Genomic DNA, 18,699 nt, shown 5'->3' with positions numbered 1-18,699 from the left:
ACATATTGACATACATATATACATATAGTATGTGTGTATATATATATATATATATGTATATATATATATATATTATCTATGTGCTAGAGCTAGGACTTAATTTCAGGTCCTTTTGCTTTTCTTTTTTGCTCAAGGTTGGCATTCTTCCATTTGAGCCACAGATCCACCTTTAGCTTTTTGGTTCTTAGTTGAAGGTAAGGGTACCATAGTCCATTTCACCTTCTCTGTGAGTACCATGGTCCATTTTAGCTTGTCTGTCTTGAAACTATGATCCTCAACTTTCAGCCTTCTAAATAGTAAGTCAAGCACCACTAAACCCAACCCTATTCTTTTTGAATTAAAAATTAATTTAAATAACAATAACTTGTAGTATTTTCTTTCTTTTTCATTTTTATTGTGAAAATACTGTACAGAGGGTGTTACAATTACATGGTCAAGATAATAAGTACATTTCCAATCATGCATTGTAGCCTCCTCCTTTGTTTCCCTTTCCCATCCCTTCCCATCCTCCCCTCACCCCTCCCCCAATCCTAGTCTCCCCACCCATCAAAGTTGTAAAGTTCGTTTTTCCACATAACTACTTGTACATCTCATTGTTGCAATGAATCCACCTGTATACCTATTTAAACGATTTGTTTTTTCCCTTCCACTCCACAAATTATACCAACCTCAAATACAGTGAAAGCAGGGGTTATACCATGAGGGAGGGACATACAAAGCAAGAAAGAAATAATCTTATAAATGTGTTAGAAACTATCACCTGAAAGAAAAAAAACATTTGAATACATATCTTAGGGTTCATTTTCCTAACATCAACTTATCTGAACTTTTCTACTTGACTCAGACATATACATTTTCAAATAAATGTCTTTTCATTTAAACTAAATTACACTGCTTAATTTTTTTTCTTATTCCAACTTACCTACCAAGAAAGAAAAGGAAAAATTCAAAACTAAAGAACCTCTGAATCTAACAGTTCTCAAGCCTGCCAACCACAGTTTCTTTGCTGGAAAATAGAACAGGATGATGTTTTCCACAAGCAAAGCAGCAGAAAATACTCTTTACTGAAGTAGCTGCAAATCTGATAAGGATGAGGACAAGCAAATTTATTCAGTAAGTATTACAATGTGTTTGCTGTGGTAGGCTGACTCTAGTGGATAAGTTTAGCCTATCTTAGAGGATGTTCATAATCATGTGGAGAATAATCAAAGGTGAATATGTAATTAGAGAGGTGTGATTTCTGGAAGATGAATGTTTATATTGTAGTTTGTATACTGTTGAAAATGAGACGGTTAAGATAGGGATGTTTATGTAATTTTTCTGCTTGTAAGACAAAGAATTATACTAGCAATACCTTTGAAAACTGATTTTAAAGTAAGGGTCCTTACAGTTTCTGTTGCAAAATAAAGTTTTACCCAATAAGTAGTTGTTTATTCTGAATTGGTTTAGAAATGAAATATCAAAATATTATTGAACACTCAATAATAATGACTTAAGAACATGCCACGGATAATCACAGCTACTTAGTAGGTAGAGATCTGAAGATAGCTGTTTGAAGCTAGCCCAAACAGAAAATAACTCTGAGACTCATACAGACAATTAGCCAAGAAAAAAGTATGAAGTTGTCCTGGGGTTCAAGTTGTAAACTGCTAGCACTGAGCAAAATGGTTCAAGGAAAACACCAGGCCATAGTTCAAACCTCAGTACTGGCACAAAAATAACTTATGCACCTAAAACATACAAATATGTTTATTTAAATAAAGTCATTCCTTGTATCCTTCACAGTATAATAATAAAACAAATTTTATACATATATAATTTATAGTAGTAATAGAATATCAGTAATTATACTATACATATATCATTTATATATTATAATAACATTACATATATTATACATACATTATAGTAATAACAATACTATCCATTAAATTAATACATGTTTTAGAACAGTGAATAGATTTTTTTAGTACAACAAAGTACCTATTCACAAAAAAATATTCCTTTTGGATTATATATCACTAACAAACTATTCCATGTGCATTCAAGGTACTTAATGATAAAAGCCTGTGTTCATAAGCATAGGTGTCGTTGACATGGATTTGTTACTCCTTAAACTATTACACCAATTACTTCCACAAACATTGAAAGCTGTATGATGTTCATTCAGCTATATCTCTAGAAATTAAACCGATCTTTATTTGATACAAAGATCATTTGATACAAAGTCATTACCCATACCCTTTTCATTTAAAAATATTTATATTCTGTAGCAATTTTGTTGCCATTATAACCATAATGAAGAAGATAATGTGGCTTCATCTACTCCATAGTTCTTAAAAGGTAATGAATGTGACATTTAAAAAATTGCCTCAGATATGCCTTGTGGAAAACTGGATTTGAATTATGGTCAGTCTTAGGTACTTGGGAAATTTGCTTGGCCTTGTTGGCTAGGTCTTTTTGAGTGATATATTGAATTCCTTTCCTAAATTGCAGAACTGTCATGAGGACTATAAATACTCTAGTGCAGGTGCAGTGCTTGGAATGGTGTTTTGAATAAGTCCCAGATAAATCTGCTTCTCTCACCATGGTCACAGCATCCTTTCTGAATGCCTTCAGAAATATTTACCCAATTGATGGTAATATCTGTGAAAATTTGTCTTTACTAAAAAAAATGTTCTATTCTTCACATGAAACAATGAAAGTAATGTTGGGGCTGTCCTGTGGCTTTTATTCTGAAGGAGGTTTGCCTAAATTTATTTACTATATTAGTGGTACCAGTAGCATTCTTTAGTGCTGCCCTTCATGTTTCTAGTCTGTGTTCCATCTGGAATACAATTGTAACTTAGTTTATAATCTTTGTTACCAGAATAAAAAATACAAGTGTCTTTCCAATAACAAGACAATTTAGGCAAACATTGCATATTATATGCTTAATACTTTCCTGAAGTATATTTCTAATTTCTTTTAGACCCATAAAGGATAGCTCAGAACAGGGAAAGAGCATTGTAAGGAATAATAAAAAGTACTATTATGGTGGTCTTAATGACAAAGTGTAAGGAATATATAACAAAACTGATGGTAGGTTAATTTGCTCTTTTTGCTATTCTCTCCCCCTTCTTTGTAGAAAGGTTCTCACTATGAAGTGATAAATGATCTAGACGTTTCAAGCCTTGTCTCAGTGACAGAAGAGATGGGATTAAGGATATGTGCTACTATGACTGCTTTTAAGGAAGTTCACAATAAAGCAATACTAACACATATAAAGAAACTTTTGTTAAGTGATGTGTATTCACTTCCTCAATTGCCAAAATTAAATTTATATGTCAAAACATCAAATTATTTACATTACAATATATGCAGTTCACCTGGAATCACTAACACCTCCACAAATCAAATGCAAACTAAAAGCTCGATCTCAAAAACCAACATCTAATCAGTATCTGAAATACAAGAAGATAAACAAAAAACCTAAATGAGTGAGACCTTTCACACTGGTAAGAGCATTGATAGCTGGATTTTAAACCAGGGCTTGAAATGATCAGATGTCATTAAATATGTGATTAAATTGCAGGATTGACCTTGGTCTCAACATTGGAGGTACAATTCAAAGGCAGCTAAGGTTGCTGCAGTATTGTTGCTGCATATTCAGTGTGACCCTCCCTAATAATGGTAGTGTACAGAGTCGAAGCTAAGTCAGTAAAAGTTATAGGAAGTATTCTCCACTGAGAAAAATTGCAGGGGTGATCCTCCCTCTTGCGTTGAGAATGTACAGCTCATCTCATTTTATTTTAGGCTCTAGCATATTTCTGATCTGAAGACAATTATAACACTTCTGTGTGCAATGAGTGTGAGCAGTGAGCAGGGTAGGTGTGTATTACTCTAATACACATATAAACCTTAGAGGTATGGGATGACCCGACCCTCAAACTTCATTCTATGTTGTTGAGTTTCATGGAGAAATATTAATAATTAACCAATTCAGATTAATCTAAGTCTGATTCAGGCAACTGAGATAAGACTTTAGGGTCATTCACTCCAGTCAGTTTGTGACCTATGAAATAAATCATATTATTTCACAATGTATATATTTTTGTGAAAATTTATGCAAAACCACATACCAAATGTATAAAAGGGACACTTATCCATCTCTTATATTAGCAGAAGTAACAATACTCCAGAAATGTACAGATGCTCATATAATTTTATGTATCTTCTTTGGGAAAAAGTGTATCAACAGTTTGTTTAGAGGTGTTCATATCATTACTGTTGAGGATCTTCTTTGGAAAAAGAAAAGTTGGGAAAGTGTGTTTCCACAGTTTATTTTGAGGTGTTCTGAATATCAGTACTGTCACTAACTGCAACAATAGAACAGCACAGATGATGGGATACCTGGACAAAGAACTGAGAAATCACAGAGAGGGATAGGAAAGAAGACACCTGGGGATCAGAAGGCTCATTGTTTTGGATCCCAAAATCCTTCTTAATATGCTTTATATTCATTTTATTACAGGGTTTTGGTCAGTGGTTAGAGGTATGTGCACAAACTATGGCATAATCTAGTCATTAACATGAGGTATTGTTTGTATACATAGTTGTCACTGTGTATGTAACTCCCTTACTGTTAGGGTGCAGAAGGGAGCAATAATCATATCAACCGTAACACAGACAACAATATTATCTCCAAGGCCTTAATCTTTTAGTGTCCTAACAGCTCTAACTTAAATAAATTTAAGGCAAAAAATTATGTGTCTGTCTTCACTTGACTGTTTGACCCTTCCAGGGCATAGCTTTCATTCTTCTGAGTGCTGTTTGAGATGGCTTTTCGATCTCTTATCCCTTTCCAGGTCTCATGACTCAACTGTAGAAATCCTCACATGTATTCTTACAGATGTATTATTTTGAAAATGATATTTTTATAGAATAGATTCACTTTATAAGCTTAATATTCCCTTTCTCTCCCTCTGCCTCTCTATCCCTCTCCCTCTTCCTTTCCTTCTCTCTCTCCTTCCCCCTCCCTCTATTCTCTGTAGTAAAGAGAGACTCCAAGCCTCAAATATGTGTGTGTGTGTGTGTGTGTGTGTGTGTGTGTGTGTGTGTGTGTGTGTGTAGTAATAAGATTAGACTCCAAACCTCAAACTCTTGCTTGTTTTTTTCACTCATGACTGAAGCTATACTACTTGAGCCAAGGTTTCACTCTGCCTTTGTCTGCACAAGTGAACATAAATGTTTCATGGATTGCTACTGCAAAAGGCTGTGATCCTTGATCTTTCAATCTTAGCCTCCTGTTTATATAGGAATATTGATGGGATACTGGCATCCACCTTTATTATCAAGTGTTTTTGTTTTGTTTTGTTTCTTGCTGTTGTTTTTGTTCATTCAAAATCTGTAAAGAAAGCAAATTATTCATAAACAGCACTCTTCAAATAAAATACGTATTGTTGAAAGATTACCTTAATTATGCTATTCTTCTGCATTACTTTTATTACTTGGTATGTACATTACTTAATTTGATTTCTTGAATTCTATTGTTTCACACAGTAGAGTCATATATATATATATACATATAATTTTCCTTGTCTTGGTTTATAATGTGTTAGTTTTTTCACAACAGTTTATTAAAGTTTATCTCTGTACTACTGAAGCAAGACCTTTATGATTATTCAATATCCTGTAATTCATAAGTTCATCTCTTCTTGTGGCACTATGTGGGTACCAGGTAGTTTCCTGTAATCACTCCACATGTTTTAGAAGTCACTGCCAGACACTTTTCTGACCATATATGAGTTCACTGTTCTGCCAAATATGCAAGGGCATCCTTTGTAATTCTCCTTTGATTTTCATTGTTGTAAATCCTATGATGGTCATGTTGATTTTCTCCCCTGTTGCTTTCATCACTGTATTTGGGAACTACTGATATATACTATTTTACTTCACTCCATTCTCCTTGTGACTTGGCCTGTACCCCTCTCAGAGCAGAGGGCCAGATATTGGGAATATTAAATTTAGTCTTTATTTCATAAATATATCTTTACTTTCTAGCAATACATTCATTGAGTTCATTCTGTACATTTAATATCTTGATAATGATTACTGTATTTTCGCTGCTTTGCCTGTTATTTGCCTTCAGGGAAGAACATAACTCAGTACTGTACCCTAGGTAAATGAAGGGTCTCAATCATGCCTCAGTAGATGTTGTTCATTGGATAATGTTTACATCATGGTCTGCTTGCCTGATTTCTTTACATTATTTTTCAATATAGACCTTTCTTCTGGAAAATATTTGTGGGCCTCATGAAGATCAATTCCTAGTGGAAGCAGTCATTAATTTTATTCCAAAATCATTTTATGGTGCCCTCTGAGTTTCTTCAGGGTCTGCATAGTACTGCTTTATATTCTTGGATACGTTTTAAGTATTGGTGCATCCAATGATAATTGCTCAAGTCACCATTTGGATGATTGAAAAGAAAACCATACTGCAATCTCACCATATGACAATTTTCTAGTTTTAAATTCTTTTAGATTAAAATTAATGCTGGAAGATTGAACATTCTGTATATTTTATATTTTGCTAAGTATTTAGTTTTAGTTTAGGTTCAATATAGAAGCATAAAGTTAAATCATTACTATTTAATTGATTTTAGTATTTCTAAAATATTCAGAGGAAAAATTCTATTAATTCATAATTTGAGGACAATAGAGTGTCCATTATGACTAAATGAGACAGTTTATAGTTTTTGTGTTCCAAAGGTGGTGGTGGGGAATCAAGTCCAGTGCTTCATATGTCTTAATCTACTTTGTTCCCCTGAGCCTGATGTGATCTGTGGTTTTATTAGAAAAAGTTCACTAGGAAGGAATTACTTGGTTAGTTTATCCAGTATCTCTCTCATACATAAAAGTAATTTAATTCTACACTGACAGAAAATGGTAGTCTTATGTTGCATTTATTAGTACTAACTATTTTTTTCTAGCCCTTCTCTTCACTTTCAATGCATTACCAGTTTCCTATCCTCCCCTCCCAGTAAACTTGACTTAATCCACTGGAAACGCCCTTCCAGTCATCTTCTTCCTTAGAAAGCCCACCCTTAACTAACCTACTCTCTGGTAGTCCTTCTATGAATTCTCAAAGCCCTGACTGCAACCTGACCCCTTCCTGAAAGTCCTGCTCTGCTACAGGGAAATCCCTCTTCCACTCCACCCCTTCCTAGAAGTCTGTTCGGCACTACCAGAAACCAGTCCACATCCCTATCTCCTCCCTTTATGTACTGCCTTAGTTCACCAAGAATCCCTCCCTTATCCACTGGATACAACCCCCTAACTACCCTAGCCCCTCCCAGTCTGGCCCCTCCCATATAATTGTCCCTCCAAGACCCTCTTTTCCTTTCACACCCTGTCCCCAACCAGGCTTCCCCCTGGAGTTCCTCCCAGTTTCATCAGAAACCCCCTCTATTACTAGCCTACTTCTCAAAGCCCAATAATGAACCTACCTCCTCCCACAAAGCCTACCATGCTACTCCAAAAACGTTCCATCTCCCTATACCTGCTCTTGAAACTCTGCCTTGCTAAACCTGAAGTTTCTCGCACAGCTCACCACCTCCCTGGAAAACTGCTCCACCACATGCCTCCCCACCTCCCACATCCACTCCCTCTATGCCCTGCCTTGCTCCCCAGATAAACCTGCCTTCTGGGCTCCTCCCTCGGATCCACACTCTGCTCTATCAGATGTCCTGCCTATAATTATCCTGTACCCTTGAAACCCTTCCACTCCTTCCCAAAGCTCCACCTCCAGCTTGCCCCAATGCTTCAAGCCCTGCCCTGCTCCATCAGAAAACACCCACCACTCTATCCGATCTCTCAACACCCAAATTGCTCCACCTGAAACCACTGTACCAATTGGCTTCCCTCTGGAATCCTCGTCAGGCTCAATTGGAAATCCCTGTCCCTCCCTAGTCCCTTCTTTTAAGGTTGCCTTGCCCTACTGGAAACCCAGCCACAGTAGGTTTGGTACTGCCTTGCAATACTGAAATACCCACCCAACTGTACTCCCTGTCTGCAAGTTGTGGCTGGGTTTACTGAAAACCTCATCCTCACTAGTCTAGTCCATTGGATTCTCGCCCTGTTTACACAAAGCCCTCCTAATAAGGCTTGTCAACTGCTACCACATCCTGCTCCATAGAAACATCACTTCCACCTTACCACATGCCTCAAAGTCGTACCATGCTCTAATAGAAACCCTACCCCTTACTAGCCCACTCCTTCGGAGCACCGCCCTTCCCTCTCAAAGCCACACCCCCAAAAACCTCTCACTGATAGCCCTGCCTTCCTCCACCAGAAACACTGCCTTCTTTCAGCCTCTTCCCTCAATTCCCCTCCCTGCTCCACGGGAAACCCCACCCTGCCTATCCCGTGGAGGCTCTCAGTGCTCCACCAGAAACCCTCCTCCCCTGTAGCCTTGTTCTTCCATTTCAAAGTCCTGTCTGCAAATAACAAGCTCCCCTTTTGCCCTGCCTTCTTACACTGAAAAACAGGCCACCTGTCGGCCTTCTTCCTAAAGCCATGCCCTGTTCCCCTGGAAACTCCACCCCGAACAAGTCTAGTCTTTCCGGTCCCCTCCCTACTGTCTCATAGCCCTACCCATACTGACCTCTCCCCTCAAAGCCCTGCCCAGTTACACCACAGAACCTTTGTAAGTACCAGCTTCTCGCTTGAACCTGACAGGGCCCCACCAGGATCCCCACACAACCTTATCCAGGAAGGTCTCACCTAGTAACTGTTTTATTCCAAATGTGATTTTATATTGGTCATAGAATTCACACTAATCAATAGGATAAAATAGCAGTGTTGCAAACAGGAAACATAAAAATGAGATAGCTATTAGATGTCTAAGTCCAGTTTGGGGTTTATGTAGGCTTCACACAAAATGTTTCTGCCAAATAAATAAATGATGGCATAATAGCTAAAAAGATTTAGTGTCATTATTAACATCTAACACATGCTGAGATTTTTATTTATACCTCTCTTTCTCCCTTTCTTTTTTCCCTCCCTCTTATTTTCCTCCCTCCCTCCTTTCTTTTCTCTTTCTTCGTTCTTTTTCCTTTCCTTCTTTAGCACATGACTATGAATTTATTTTGTTTGCTAAACAACATTCCTTTTTTGATTTACTTTGCTCATAGGTTATCAGTTTTGCTGAGGGCCAAACAGAGTCTGAATTCTTCACCTCTGTCAGCGAATTTGAGGGATCAAAAGTGCATTCCAACATGCCTGGTTTTCGATGTGCAGATCTTATTAATTTCCTTGCTGACTGATGCTGAACAGTGATCATCTCAAATTCTATCTCTTCAGTTAATGATGTGAACTCCAGTAGCCTGCCCTACTACAGATTGTCTAAATGAGTGATTGAAGGCAATTTGATTTTAATCTCTTTTTTGACATTCCTATGGCTTGAACTTTGGCTTGAACTAGGATGCTTTGGCTCAAGGCACTTGAGCGACAGTGACATTTTTGTTTTTTTCTGTGATGATTTGGTGACAAAAGACTCACAGACTTTCCTGCTCAGGCTGGGTTTGAACCACTATGCTCAGGTCTCAGCATTCAAATAACTACGATTACAGATGTCAGGCACTGTTGCATGCCTACAATTTGAGTTTAATCACTGGCATAAATATTAAAATAGGTTTGTTCCTGTTAAAATATAGGGTAAGTAAGTGTGAAAATATAGTTTCACTAATCAGATAATGTAAGGAGTTATTTTGCTGTTTGTCATTTTGAATGTAATTTTTGAAAACATACTTTATTTCTTGAAAATGAGATTAAAGACTTTGAATTGCCTGATATGCTATCTCACATCTATGATCAATATTTGTTAGAAGTCAGAAATCTACGGCATCACAATGTGAACATATCCTCGCCAAAAAGGTATGCATACCAATCTCAAAAACAAGTGAAGCATGAATACTCATACCATTAATCTCAGCAACATAAGAGGGATAGGTACCAGTGACATGGTCCATGCATTGCCTACATAAAAGAGATTGAAAGATGACCTAAAAGTACAAAAAGCAAGAGGCATGTAAAGATTAGTTATAAAACTAAATGCATGTATAATTAAATGCATTTTAAAATGACATATTCATTCATTTTAATTATGAATTTGATTTTATAACTGTATTTCTCCACCCTTCATGTGCTCATTAATGTGCCTTTCAGCACTTGATTCAACTCCCACATATGAATACTCAATTCTGGGTGCTTATTTTGTTGGGCTGTGAGTTAGCTTTTCTAAAAAAATACAGTGTAGTTCTTAAAGAGAAACTTCTCTGAAGAGGAAAGAAGGATGGCCAGTAGACACATGAAGAAATGCTCAACCTCCCTAGCCATAAAAGAAATGCAAGTCAAAACAACATTGAGATACCACCTCACTCCAGATAGAATGGCTATAATCAAGAACTCTAATAACAACAGAGCTGGAGGGGATGTGGACAGAAGGGAACCTTACTGCATTATTGGTGGGAGTGTAAACTTGTTCAACCACCTTGCAAAGTAGTATGGAGGTTCCTCAAAAGACTCCACATAGAGCTCCCCTAAGACCCAGCAATCCCACTTTTAGTCACTTAACGAAATGACCACAAACAAGACCATACTAAAACTACCAACACAACTATGTTTATTGCAACATTATTTACCATAGCTAAGAAATGGAACCAACCAAGATGCCCACAGTAGATGAATGGTCAAGAAAATATGGTATATATACACAATAGAATTCTATGCCTCCTTCAGAAAGAAAGGCATTGCCCCATTTGTTAGGAAATGAAACGACTTGAACAAAATTATATTAAGTGAAATAAGCCAGGCCCAAAGAAACCTAGATCCCATGGTTTCCCTTATTTGCAATAACTAGTATATTTCTGAGACAAGCACAAAAGCTCAGATAAGTTGATGTTAGGTGAAATGAACCCCAAGATAAGTGTTTAAATGGTTTTTCTTTCTTGCTATTGTTTCTACCATATTTATAACATGATTTATTTGTTGTTTCGTATGTTCCTCCCTCACGTTTGAACCCCTGCTTTCATTCTATTTGATGTTGGTATAATTTGAGGAAGGGAAGGGAAAAAAACCAAATCATTTAAATAGGGATACAGGTGGATACATTACAACAATGAGATGTAGAATTAGTTATGTTGAAATGAGAACTTTACAACTTTGGCTGGGGGGAGGGGCAGTGAGTGGGAGATGGGAAGGGATGGCAAGGGGAATTAAAGGAGGAGGCTACCGTGCTTGATAAGAAATATACTCATTACATTGCCCATGTAATTGTAACCCCTCTGTACGGTATTTTCACACACAAAAAAAGAATTATTGGTATAATTTGAAAATATATTTGAGTAATAAATAGAATAGAAAAAATATTAATTCACTTTTTTATCACTACATATCTTTTTGTCTAAATATAAATCCCAGACTTAAACTAAGGGCCTAGAATAAGCAAAATGGCTTCTAGATCATTTCTTTCCACAGAAGATGACAGCAGCAGAAGGAAAACCTATCCACAACCTGCAGAAGGAAGAAAGAGTTTAATGTCTCCTTAATTCTTAGGTTTCCATGCTCAATGAGGAATCCTCAGTACAGAGGACAGTTTAAGGAACTAACAGTTCCTGTGCTGTTCCTCATAGGAAGCAGACACCAGTCTCCCATCATGCTTGAATGATTATCTTGGCTGTGTTCTGAGAGGGTCCAGGAGGACTCTGTCATGGTCACTGGAGACTCAGAATTGCTCTCTAAGACAATGACATAGAGGAAAGTGGTCACAAGACCTCAGTCTGGGTTTTGTCAGGTTTAGATGATTCGTAACAGGCTCTGATGACTTCTGACTAAGAATGTGAATGTATCATGAGGTTCCAGTACAAGAATTTATCATGACATGTGTTAGCTTGCACCATTTCCTAATGAAAGCCAACAAAATATAATGCCCTCTGGGCATATTCTCATCAATATTTATTAGTTTAAAAGTTATAAAATCAAGTTGATGATGAGGAAAAAACCCAGATAAAAACAAAATTTCAGGGGCATTTACAAAAATGTTGTTCTGTACATATCAAATATGACAAATTATTAAAACTTAATGAAGCTGCGTAAGTTATATTGATTTCTTTTGTTCTACTATTGCAAATTTCTTTTACATTTCAACTCCTTAATAAAAAGAAGCTAGGCCAAGCACTACCAGTGACTCACATCTAGCTGTAACTCTAGCTATTTAGAAGGATTTGACCTGAGGAAAGTGGATTTAAGTTTACCCCAGGTAGGAAAATCTGTGAAACTTTAATCTCCAATTAACAGTTCAAATTCCAGAAGTGGAAGTTTGGTTCAAGTTGTAGAGTGTCAGCCTTGACTAAAAAAAGCTAAAGGTCAGCTCCTTGAGTTCAAGTCCCAGTATACACACACACACACACACACACACACACACACACACACACACACACACACACACACACACACACACACACAAACACACACACACACACACACACACAATCTACCTCAAAAATAACCAGTGACCAGGAAACAGAAACAAGATAATAATTTTCTTTATTTTCTTTCGTTTTTGCCCCCTCCTTTGTTTCCTCTTCCCACCCCTTCCCACCAGCCCCCCCTCTCCGTAAGACCCCCCCACTGGCCAAAGTTGTAAATTTCATTTTTCGACATAACGATTTGTACATCTCATTGTTGGAATGGGCCCACCTGTACACCTATTAAACAATTGTTTTTTCCCTTCCCCTCCACAAATTATACCTACATCATATACAGTGAAAGCAGGGTTTATACCATGAGGGAGGCACATACAAAGCAACAAAGAAATCATCTTATAAGTATGTTAGAATCAATTGCATGAAAGCAAAAACATTTGAATCCTTATCTTCAGGTTCATTTCACCTAACATCAACTTATCTCACCTTTTTGCTTGTCTTAGACATATTTGTCATTTTTTTTCATTTATTTCTCTTTGGGAAGGTAAAGGGGGCAGAGAAATGGAGGCACAAAAGATGAACATATGGAGCAGTGGTACTCAGTTGAGACTATGTTGAAAGTGCACTATGCAACTTGTTGGTGGGGAAGTGTGAAGACTCAGGGTCTATGTTGAAGGGGCAGAATGATGCAGGCTTCAGCCTCAGGATTATCTGAGGACTGTGTTTGGGATTAGGAAAGCTCTTGGTATGCCGGGCTAGAGAAGGAAAATGTTTTCTCTCCCTATCTCAAAACACATGTCATAGACTCCTGGGAGCTGAGGAAGTAGATGTTCTGGCTGCTTAAGCATAGATGAACAGCTGGTCAAGCATTTTCCTGAGATTGGAGAAGTGGTTTGAGCTTGTTCTAAAATAGTTTAGATAATAATATATCAAGATATTGTCTCATAGGTCAAATAAAAATGTATCTGTTGAAATTTTTTGTATGAATGACTTCTGACCAAATCTTGGCAAAGATCATGCTTGCTTGTCTTTAAATACCCACTAATAATAAATCACAGCATGCAGTGGCAATTGTTCTTTGCACTCTGCATCCCCTATGTCCTTTTGATTTCACGACCCTTATCCAGGGACCCCAACGCACTAGATGTTGACAGGGAAGTAGAGGAAAACTGGAAGAGACGAAAGGAAAGGGTGATATTGTCCACAAAGAAATGCACTCATGGAAATAGATCTGTGGCTCAAGATGAGTGCGATTCTTCAGCGAAAGGGCTCAGGGACAGTGCCCATGCCCTGGGTTCAAGCCTCATGACTGACTATAACAAAAATAAAGACAAAAGAAATGTAGTCATTACCTCACTTATGTAACAAAGCTCTCTACATCACAATATTAATAAAATAATAATAATAAGGAAGTTAATTAAAAAAACAAATCAGTGGGAGAGAAAAACTGAGAGAGCAAGGGATGGGCTGATATTTCCAAAAAGAAATATACTCATACCTAAATTATATGACTATAACCTCTGTTTAAATCATCTTTATAATAACAATATAAAAGAAAAAAAACAGAAATAGTGCTGGAGGCATAACTCACATGGAATAAGTTCAGACTAATATGTAATAGCAAGTTCAAATCCCATTATCAATTTCCTCTTCAAAAATGGTTCTTCTCATCACTTTTATTTCCCTAGCTTATGAGAGGGGGTGTAAACAGTTAAAGAGTGAGGAATAAGTCATACATACAGGAGAAATTTAATCTATCAGGCAGAGAACAGTACCTGTAAAGAGCAGTACAAGCTAGAATACATGTTGACTAGAACACATGCTGACGCCATGATTTCTGAAATTTAAAAAAAAAACCATAGTTGAATTTGAATACAGGCTGCACTGTATACTAGCTGGGGATGGAAAGTTAACTAAAGTCTCTGGACTTCAAATTCTTCATAGGTAAAGTGAGCATAACAATACTTATCTCACAGGATTATGAGACCTGGATGTCATCAAACATGGAGCAGGTTGTGTGTTAGTTGTGTGTGCAACACTCAAACCCTGCTGGGGGGGGTATAAAATGGCATGATGTTTACCATATTACTTAACAGTTATACAACAACTACTACAGGCTCACACCTGTAATCCTACTTAAAAAAGAGGCTGACACCTGAGGATCTTGTTTCTAAGTCAGCCTGGACAGAAAGTGGATGAGACTCATCTCCAATGACTTCTAAAAAGGCTGGAGGTGGATCTTTGGTTCAAGTGGTAGAGTGCTAGACTTGAGCATAAACCTCAGGAACAGTGCCCAGGCCCTGAGTTCAAGCCCTAGGGCCCGCACACACACACACACACACACACACACACACACACACACACACACACACACACACACACACACACAAATTGTTGGCTTTGTGGACAAGGACTTGCTGGGTAGCTCAGGCTGCTCTTTAACTTAAATCCTCCTGGGTACTGGGATTACAGGTATGTCTAACATACTTGAATTCACTCAGAATAAAATTCATTCAAATTCATGATGATACTATGGCTTAAAGCTGTTCACACTAATTTTCAAGTATACAAAATATAAATAATATAGGTGGATATGGTACTATGCTACCACATGGTAATTCCAGCCATTACTCAGGAACCTGAAACAGAGAAGAATAAAGATTTGAGGTAAGTCTGGTCTACACTGTAGGACTTAGTCTCGCAAAAAAAGAAAATTTTATAAATATTAATCTCCTGTGAAATATACAATATGTTAAATTTATATAATGGAACAAATAGATCATTATAATGGAAATAAAATCTTGGCACAAATTTTAAATACATACATATGTGTGTATATGTATTATATATTATATATTTAAATTTAGAGAAGAAAATTTTCAAGTGGTATTATCTGCATCTGTCAATCTGTCACCCACCTATTTACCAACAACAGTGATTTCTATTTAGTGTTCAAAAAATGCTGTTTTCTCACATAAGTACAAAAAAAGTTCAAAACCAAAAATTCAAAAGTTGCATTATCATATGTACAAAAGTACTTTATTCCCTACCATAAGGATTTGGAGAAAATATGCATTAAGTTAATGGCATGGAATACTGCTCAAGAATGGAAGTCTAAGAGAATGTAGATTGTGTGTGTGTGTGTGTGTGTGTGTGTGTGTGTGTGTGTGTGTGTGTGTGTGTGTGTGTGTGTTCCATGAGTAAATAATGGAGTCTGAATTACACATATTACTCTTACTTAGTCTTTTTGCTCAAAGCTGCCATTCTACTACTTAAGCCACATTTCCACTTCTGGATTTTGATTTCTTTCTTTTTATTTGTGGGTCATGGGCTTGAACTCTGGTCTTGGGTGCTATCTCTCAGCTCTTCAGCTCAAGGGCGAGCACTCTACTGCTTGAGCCACAGTGCCACTTCCAGTTTTGTAGTGGTTTATTGGATAGTCTCGCAGACTTTCCTGTTCAGGCTAGCTTTAATTGTGATCCTCAGATCTCAGCCTCCTGAGTAGCAAGGGTTACAGGATTGAGTCACCGGCACCAGCTTAGATTTTGGTTTCTTTCTTTCTTTCTTTCTTTCTTTCTTTCTTTCTTTCTTTCTTTCTTTCTTTCTTTCTTTCTTTCTTTCTTTCTTTCTTTCTTTCTTTCTTTCTTTCTTTCTTTTTTGGGGGGTCCGGTAGTGGGGCCTGAATTCTGGGCCTGGACACTCTCACCTCTTCAGCTCAAGACTAGCTCTCTACAACGTGTGCCACAGCACCACTTCTGGCTTCTTTCTTTTTGCTTATGTGGTGCTGAGGAATCGAACCCAGGGCCTCATGCATGCAAGGAAAGTGCTCTACCACTGAGCCACCTTCCCAACCCAGATTTTAGTTTCTTAATTGGAGAAATATTGCAGATTATTTTGCATAGGCCGCTTTAAACCAGGATCCTCCATTTTTGGCCTCTACAGTAGCTAAGAGTTAAAACATGAACCAATGGTGTACAGCAACTATGTTAACGTTTTTGTCATGTTTGAATGAATTTTAAATTAAGACATATATGTTACTTTTGAAAGTGGCAGGAAATAGTAATTAATGTTTAACAGAATTTAAAATATACATAGCTCAGAATGGCAAGTAGCTGGGAAGAGGATGGAATAAATAAAAAAATACTTATGACTGTTTTCAGACTGTGCATAGAAATGATTGAATTGTTGGAGAACAAAGATATCAGATAGTTGAGGTCCAGCTGGCTGCCATACACATGATGCCAGCTGCTACTTTTCACAAGATTGTGATGTTGCTGGTGACACAGCTCCGTTTCCAGTTGGGAGCCTGAAATATTTCTATTGATCTAGCAGGAGAAACACACCAGTACAAGAAATGTGATTACCAGTGCCGAATGCAAAAAGACATCCAGTCCAAGGAAGACAGAATAACTTTATTTCTGAAAGAATTCTCTTACAAAGAATCCTGAGCTGAATATGTTGGTGAATGTCTGATATCTCTGAAATTGAGAGGCTGATTTTTTTTATTGTGAAAATACAATATAGAGGAGTTACAATTAAATGGACAAGATAATTTGTATATTTCTTATCAAGCATTGTTGCCGCTTCCTTTGTTTCCCCTTCCCATCCCTTCCCATTTCCCATCCCTCCCATTGCTCCCCGCCCCCTGCCACCACCCCCCGGCCAAAGTTATAACCGCTGTTTTCACTGTATTTGATGTTGATATAGTTTGTGGAGGGGATGGGAAACAATAAATCATTTAAATAGAGAGGCTAATTTAGAAGTTAGCTTGAGACCACCCCAAGTTTTAGGTCAACAGAAGGACACATAGAAAAACCCTATCTTAAAACAACAACAACAAAATAATTCCCAATGACTGGGAATGTGGTTAATTTTAGAATGGTTGCCTAGCCTGCATGAAGCACTTGATTTGATTCCTCAGTATGACATAAACAGAAAAACTGGAAGTGGTGCTGTGGCTCAATTGGTAGTGTGCTAGCCTTGAGCAAAAGAAGCTCAGAGAGATTGCCCAGGCCATGATTTCAAGCCCTAGGACTGGCAAAGTTTTTTTTTTTAAAGAACAAGTGCAAAATGCTGTTTGTTGGAATAAATATGCTGAAGAGTTCTTTGTGCTCAATAGCAAATTGTGTTGTTGGACATTCATAATGAACTTTGTTAGGAAAAAGTAAAATAAATTAATGAAATAATATCTAGCATTGGACAGGACATGGTGAGATCTACAACTGATTGCTGCCTATGGTTACTTCATACAACTATCGTTACAGATACAATTGTCAGATTGTGATATTGTAAAGGTACAATCATGGGTTTTTGTCTTTTTCCAAATAATCTTACTGTTAGGAGCCAGTGGCTCACACTTGTAATCCTAGCTATTTGGGACGCTGAGAACTATGGGTCCATGAGACTCTTATCTCCAATTAAACGTTCAGAAAATGTGAAGTGTAATCTTGTTCAAGTGGTAGAGCACTAGCCATGAGCTCAAGAGCTCAGGGACAACGTGCAGACCCACAGTTCAAGCCCCACAACTAACAAAAACTAATAATATTAATAATAATAGTAATGATAATTTTAAAGTTACTATTAAGGTGTTATATATAAAGACTATCATTTCATAAGTTTGTTTCTTTGATAATAGAAACACAAATCCATTTCCATTGCCAAGAGCCAGGATTTGGCCATCTGCTTTCCACCTGATCTTTGGGTGTAGAAGCAATCTATAATACAAAGGAAACCAAACCAATTCTGACTATAAATATTTTTTCTCTGCATATCTTAAAAAACCATGCTGTCAACATGAAATAAAAAATCCCAAAGTTTAAAACATTCTTCTAGACAAGTTAAATAATTACTAAGAACAAGTTATTTTAAGAATAATTTCAGAGATCTTGAACTCAGGGCCTGGGTTCAAATTCTGAGATTTATTACTCAAGAATAGTGCTGCCATGTTGAGCCACAGTGACACTTGTAATTTTCTCCTGGTTAATTGAAGAGAAGTGTCTCACTGACTTTCTTGTCCAACCTGGCTTTGAACTAGGATCTGGAGATCTCAGCCCTCTGAATAGGTAGAATTATAGGCATGAGCTACTGGCGCCTGGCTAGACTAATTGCTTAACTGAGAGATCAGTTAAAATTAAATGTTAATCATGTTTAACTTTGTAAAATAAAGTTAACTGAAATGCCTTCTACTAGAAATAAGGAATCAAATGTGCTCACTTTGTAGGTGGGTTACAAAGTT

The 18,699-nt window shown here is 37.2% G+C and overlaps 1 protein-coding gene across 3 annotated transcripts in view; it reads left to right on the top strand.

Moving 5' to 3' along the window:
- LOC138815532 (intracellular hyaluronan-binding protein 4-like) overlaps positions 1-16,975 on the top strand; it is a 55,992-nt gene extending 39,017 nt beyond the window's left edge. The window contains exons 4-5 of one of the 3 annotated variants that reach the window (XR_011368348.1): positions 931-1,113; positions 16,794-16,975. Coding sequence is in view for 1 of the 3 variants with exons in the window: in XM_070004980.1 (XP_069861081.1) it covers positions 931-967 (37 nt within the window). In the remaining 2 variants the exon portion in view is untranslated. Of the gene's footprint in view, positions 1-930; positions 1,299-3,127; positions 4,008-16,793 lie in introns of those variants that run through there. The other 2 variants (XR_011368347.1, XM_070004980.1) reach the window with 2 other exon arrangements.
- Positions 16,976-18,699: the final 1,724 nt, after the last annotated feature.

The sequence above is a fragment of the Dipodomys merriami genome, unplaced genomic scaffold (assembly GCF_024711535.1).
Source record: "Dipodomys merriami isolate MVZ:Mamm:240054 unplaced genomic scaffold, mDipMer1.0.p SCAF_648, whole genome shotgun sequence".
NCBI classification, from domain to species: domain Eukaryota; kingdom Metazoa; phylum Chordata; class Mammalia; order Rodentia; family Heteromyidae; genus Dipodomys; species Dipodomys merriami.
The sequence above is the reverse complement of the archived record's forward strand: the minus strand, read 5'-3'. Positions and strand labels throughout refer to the sequence as shown.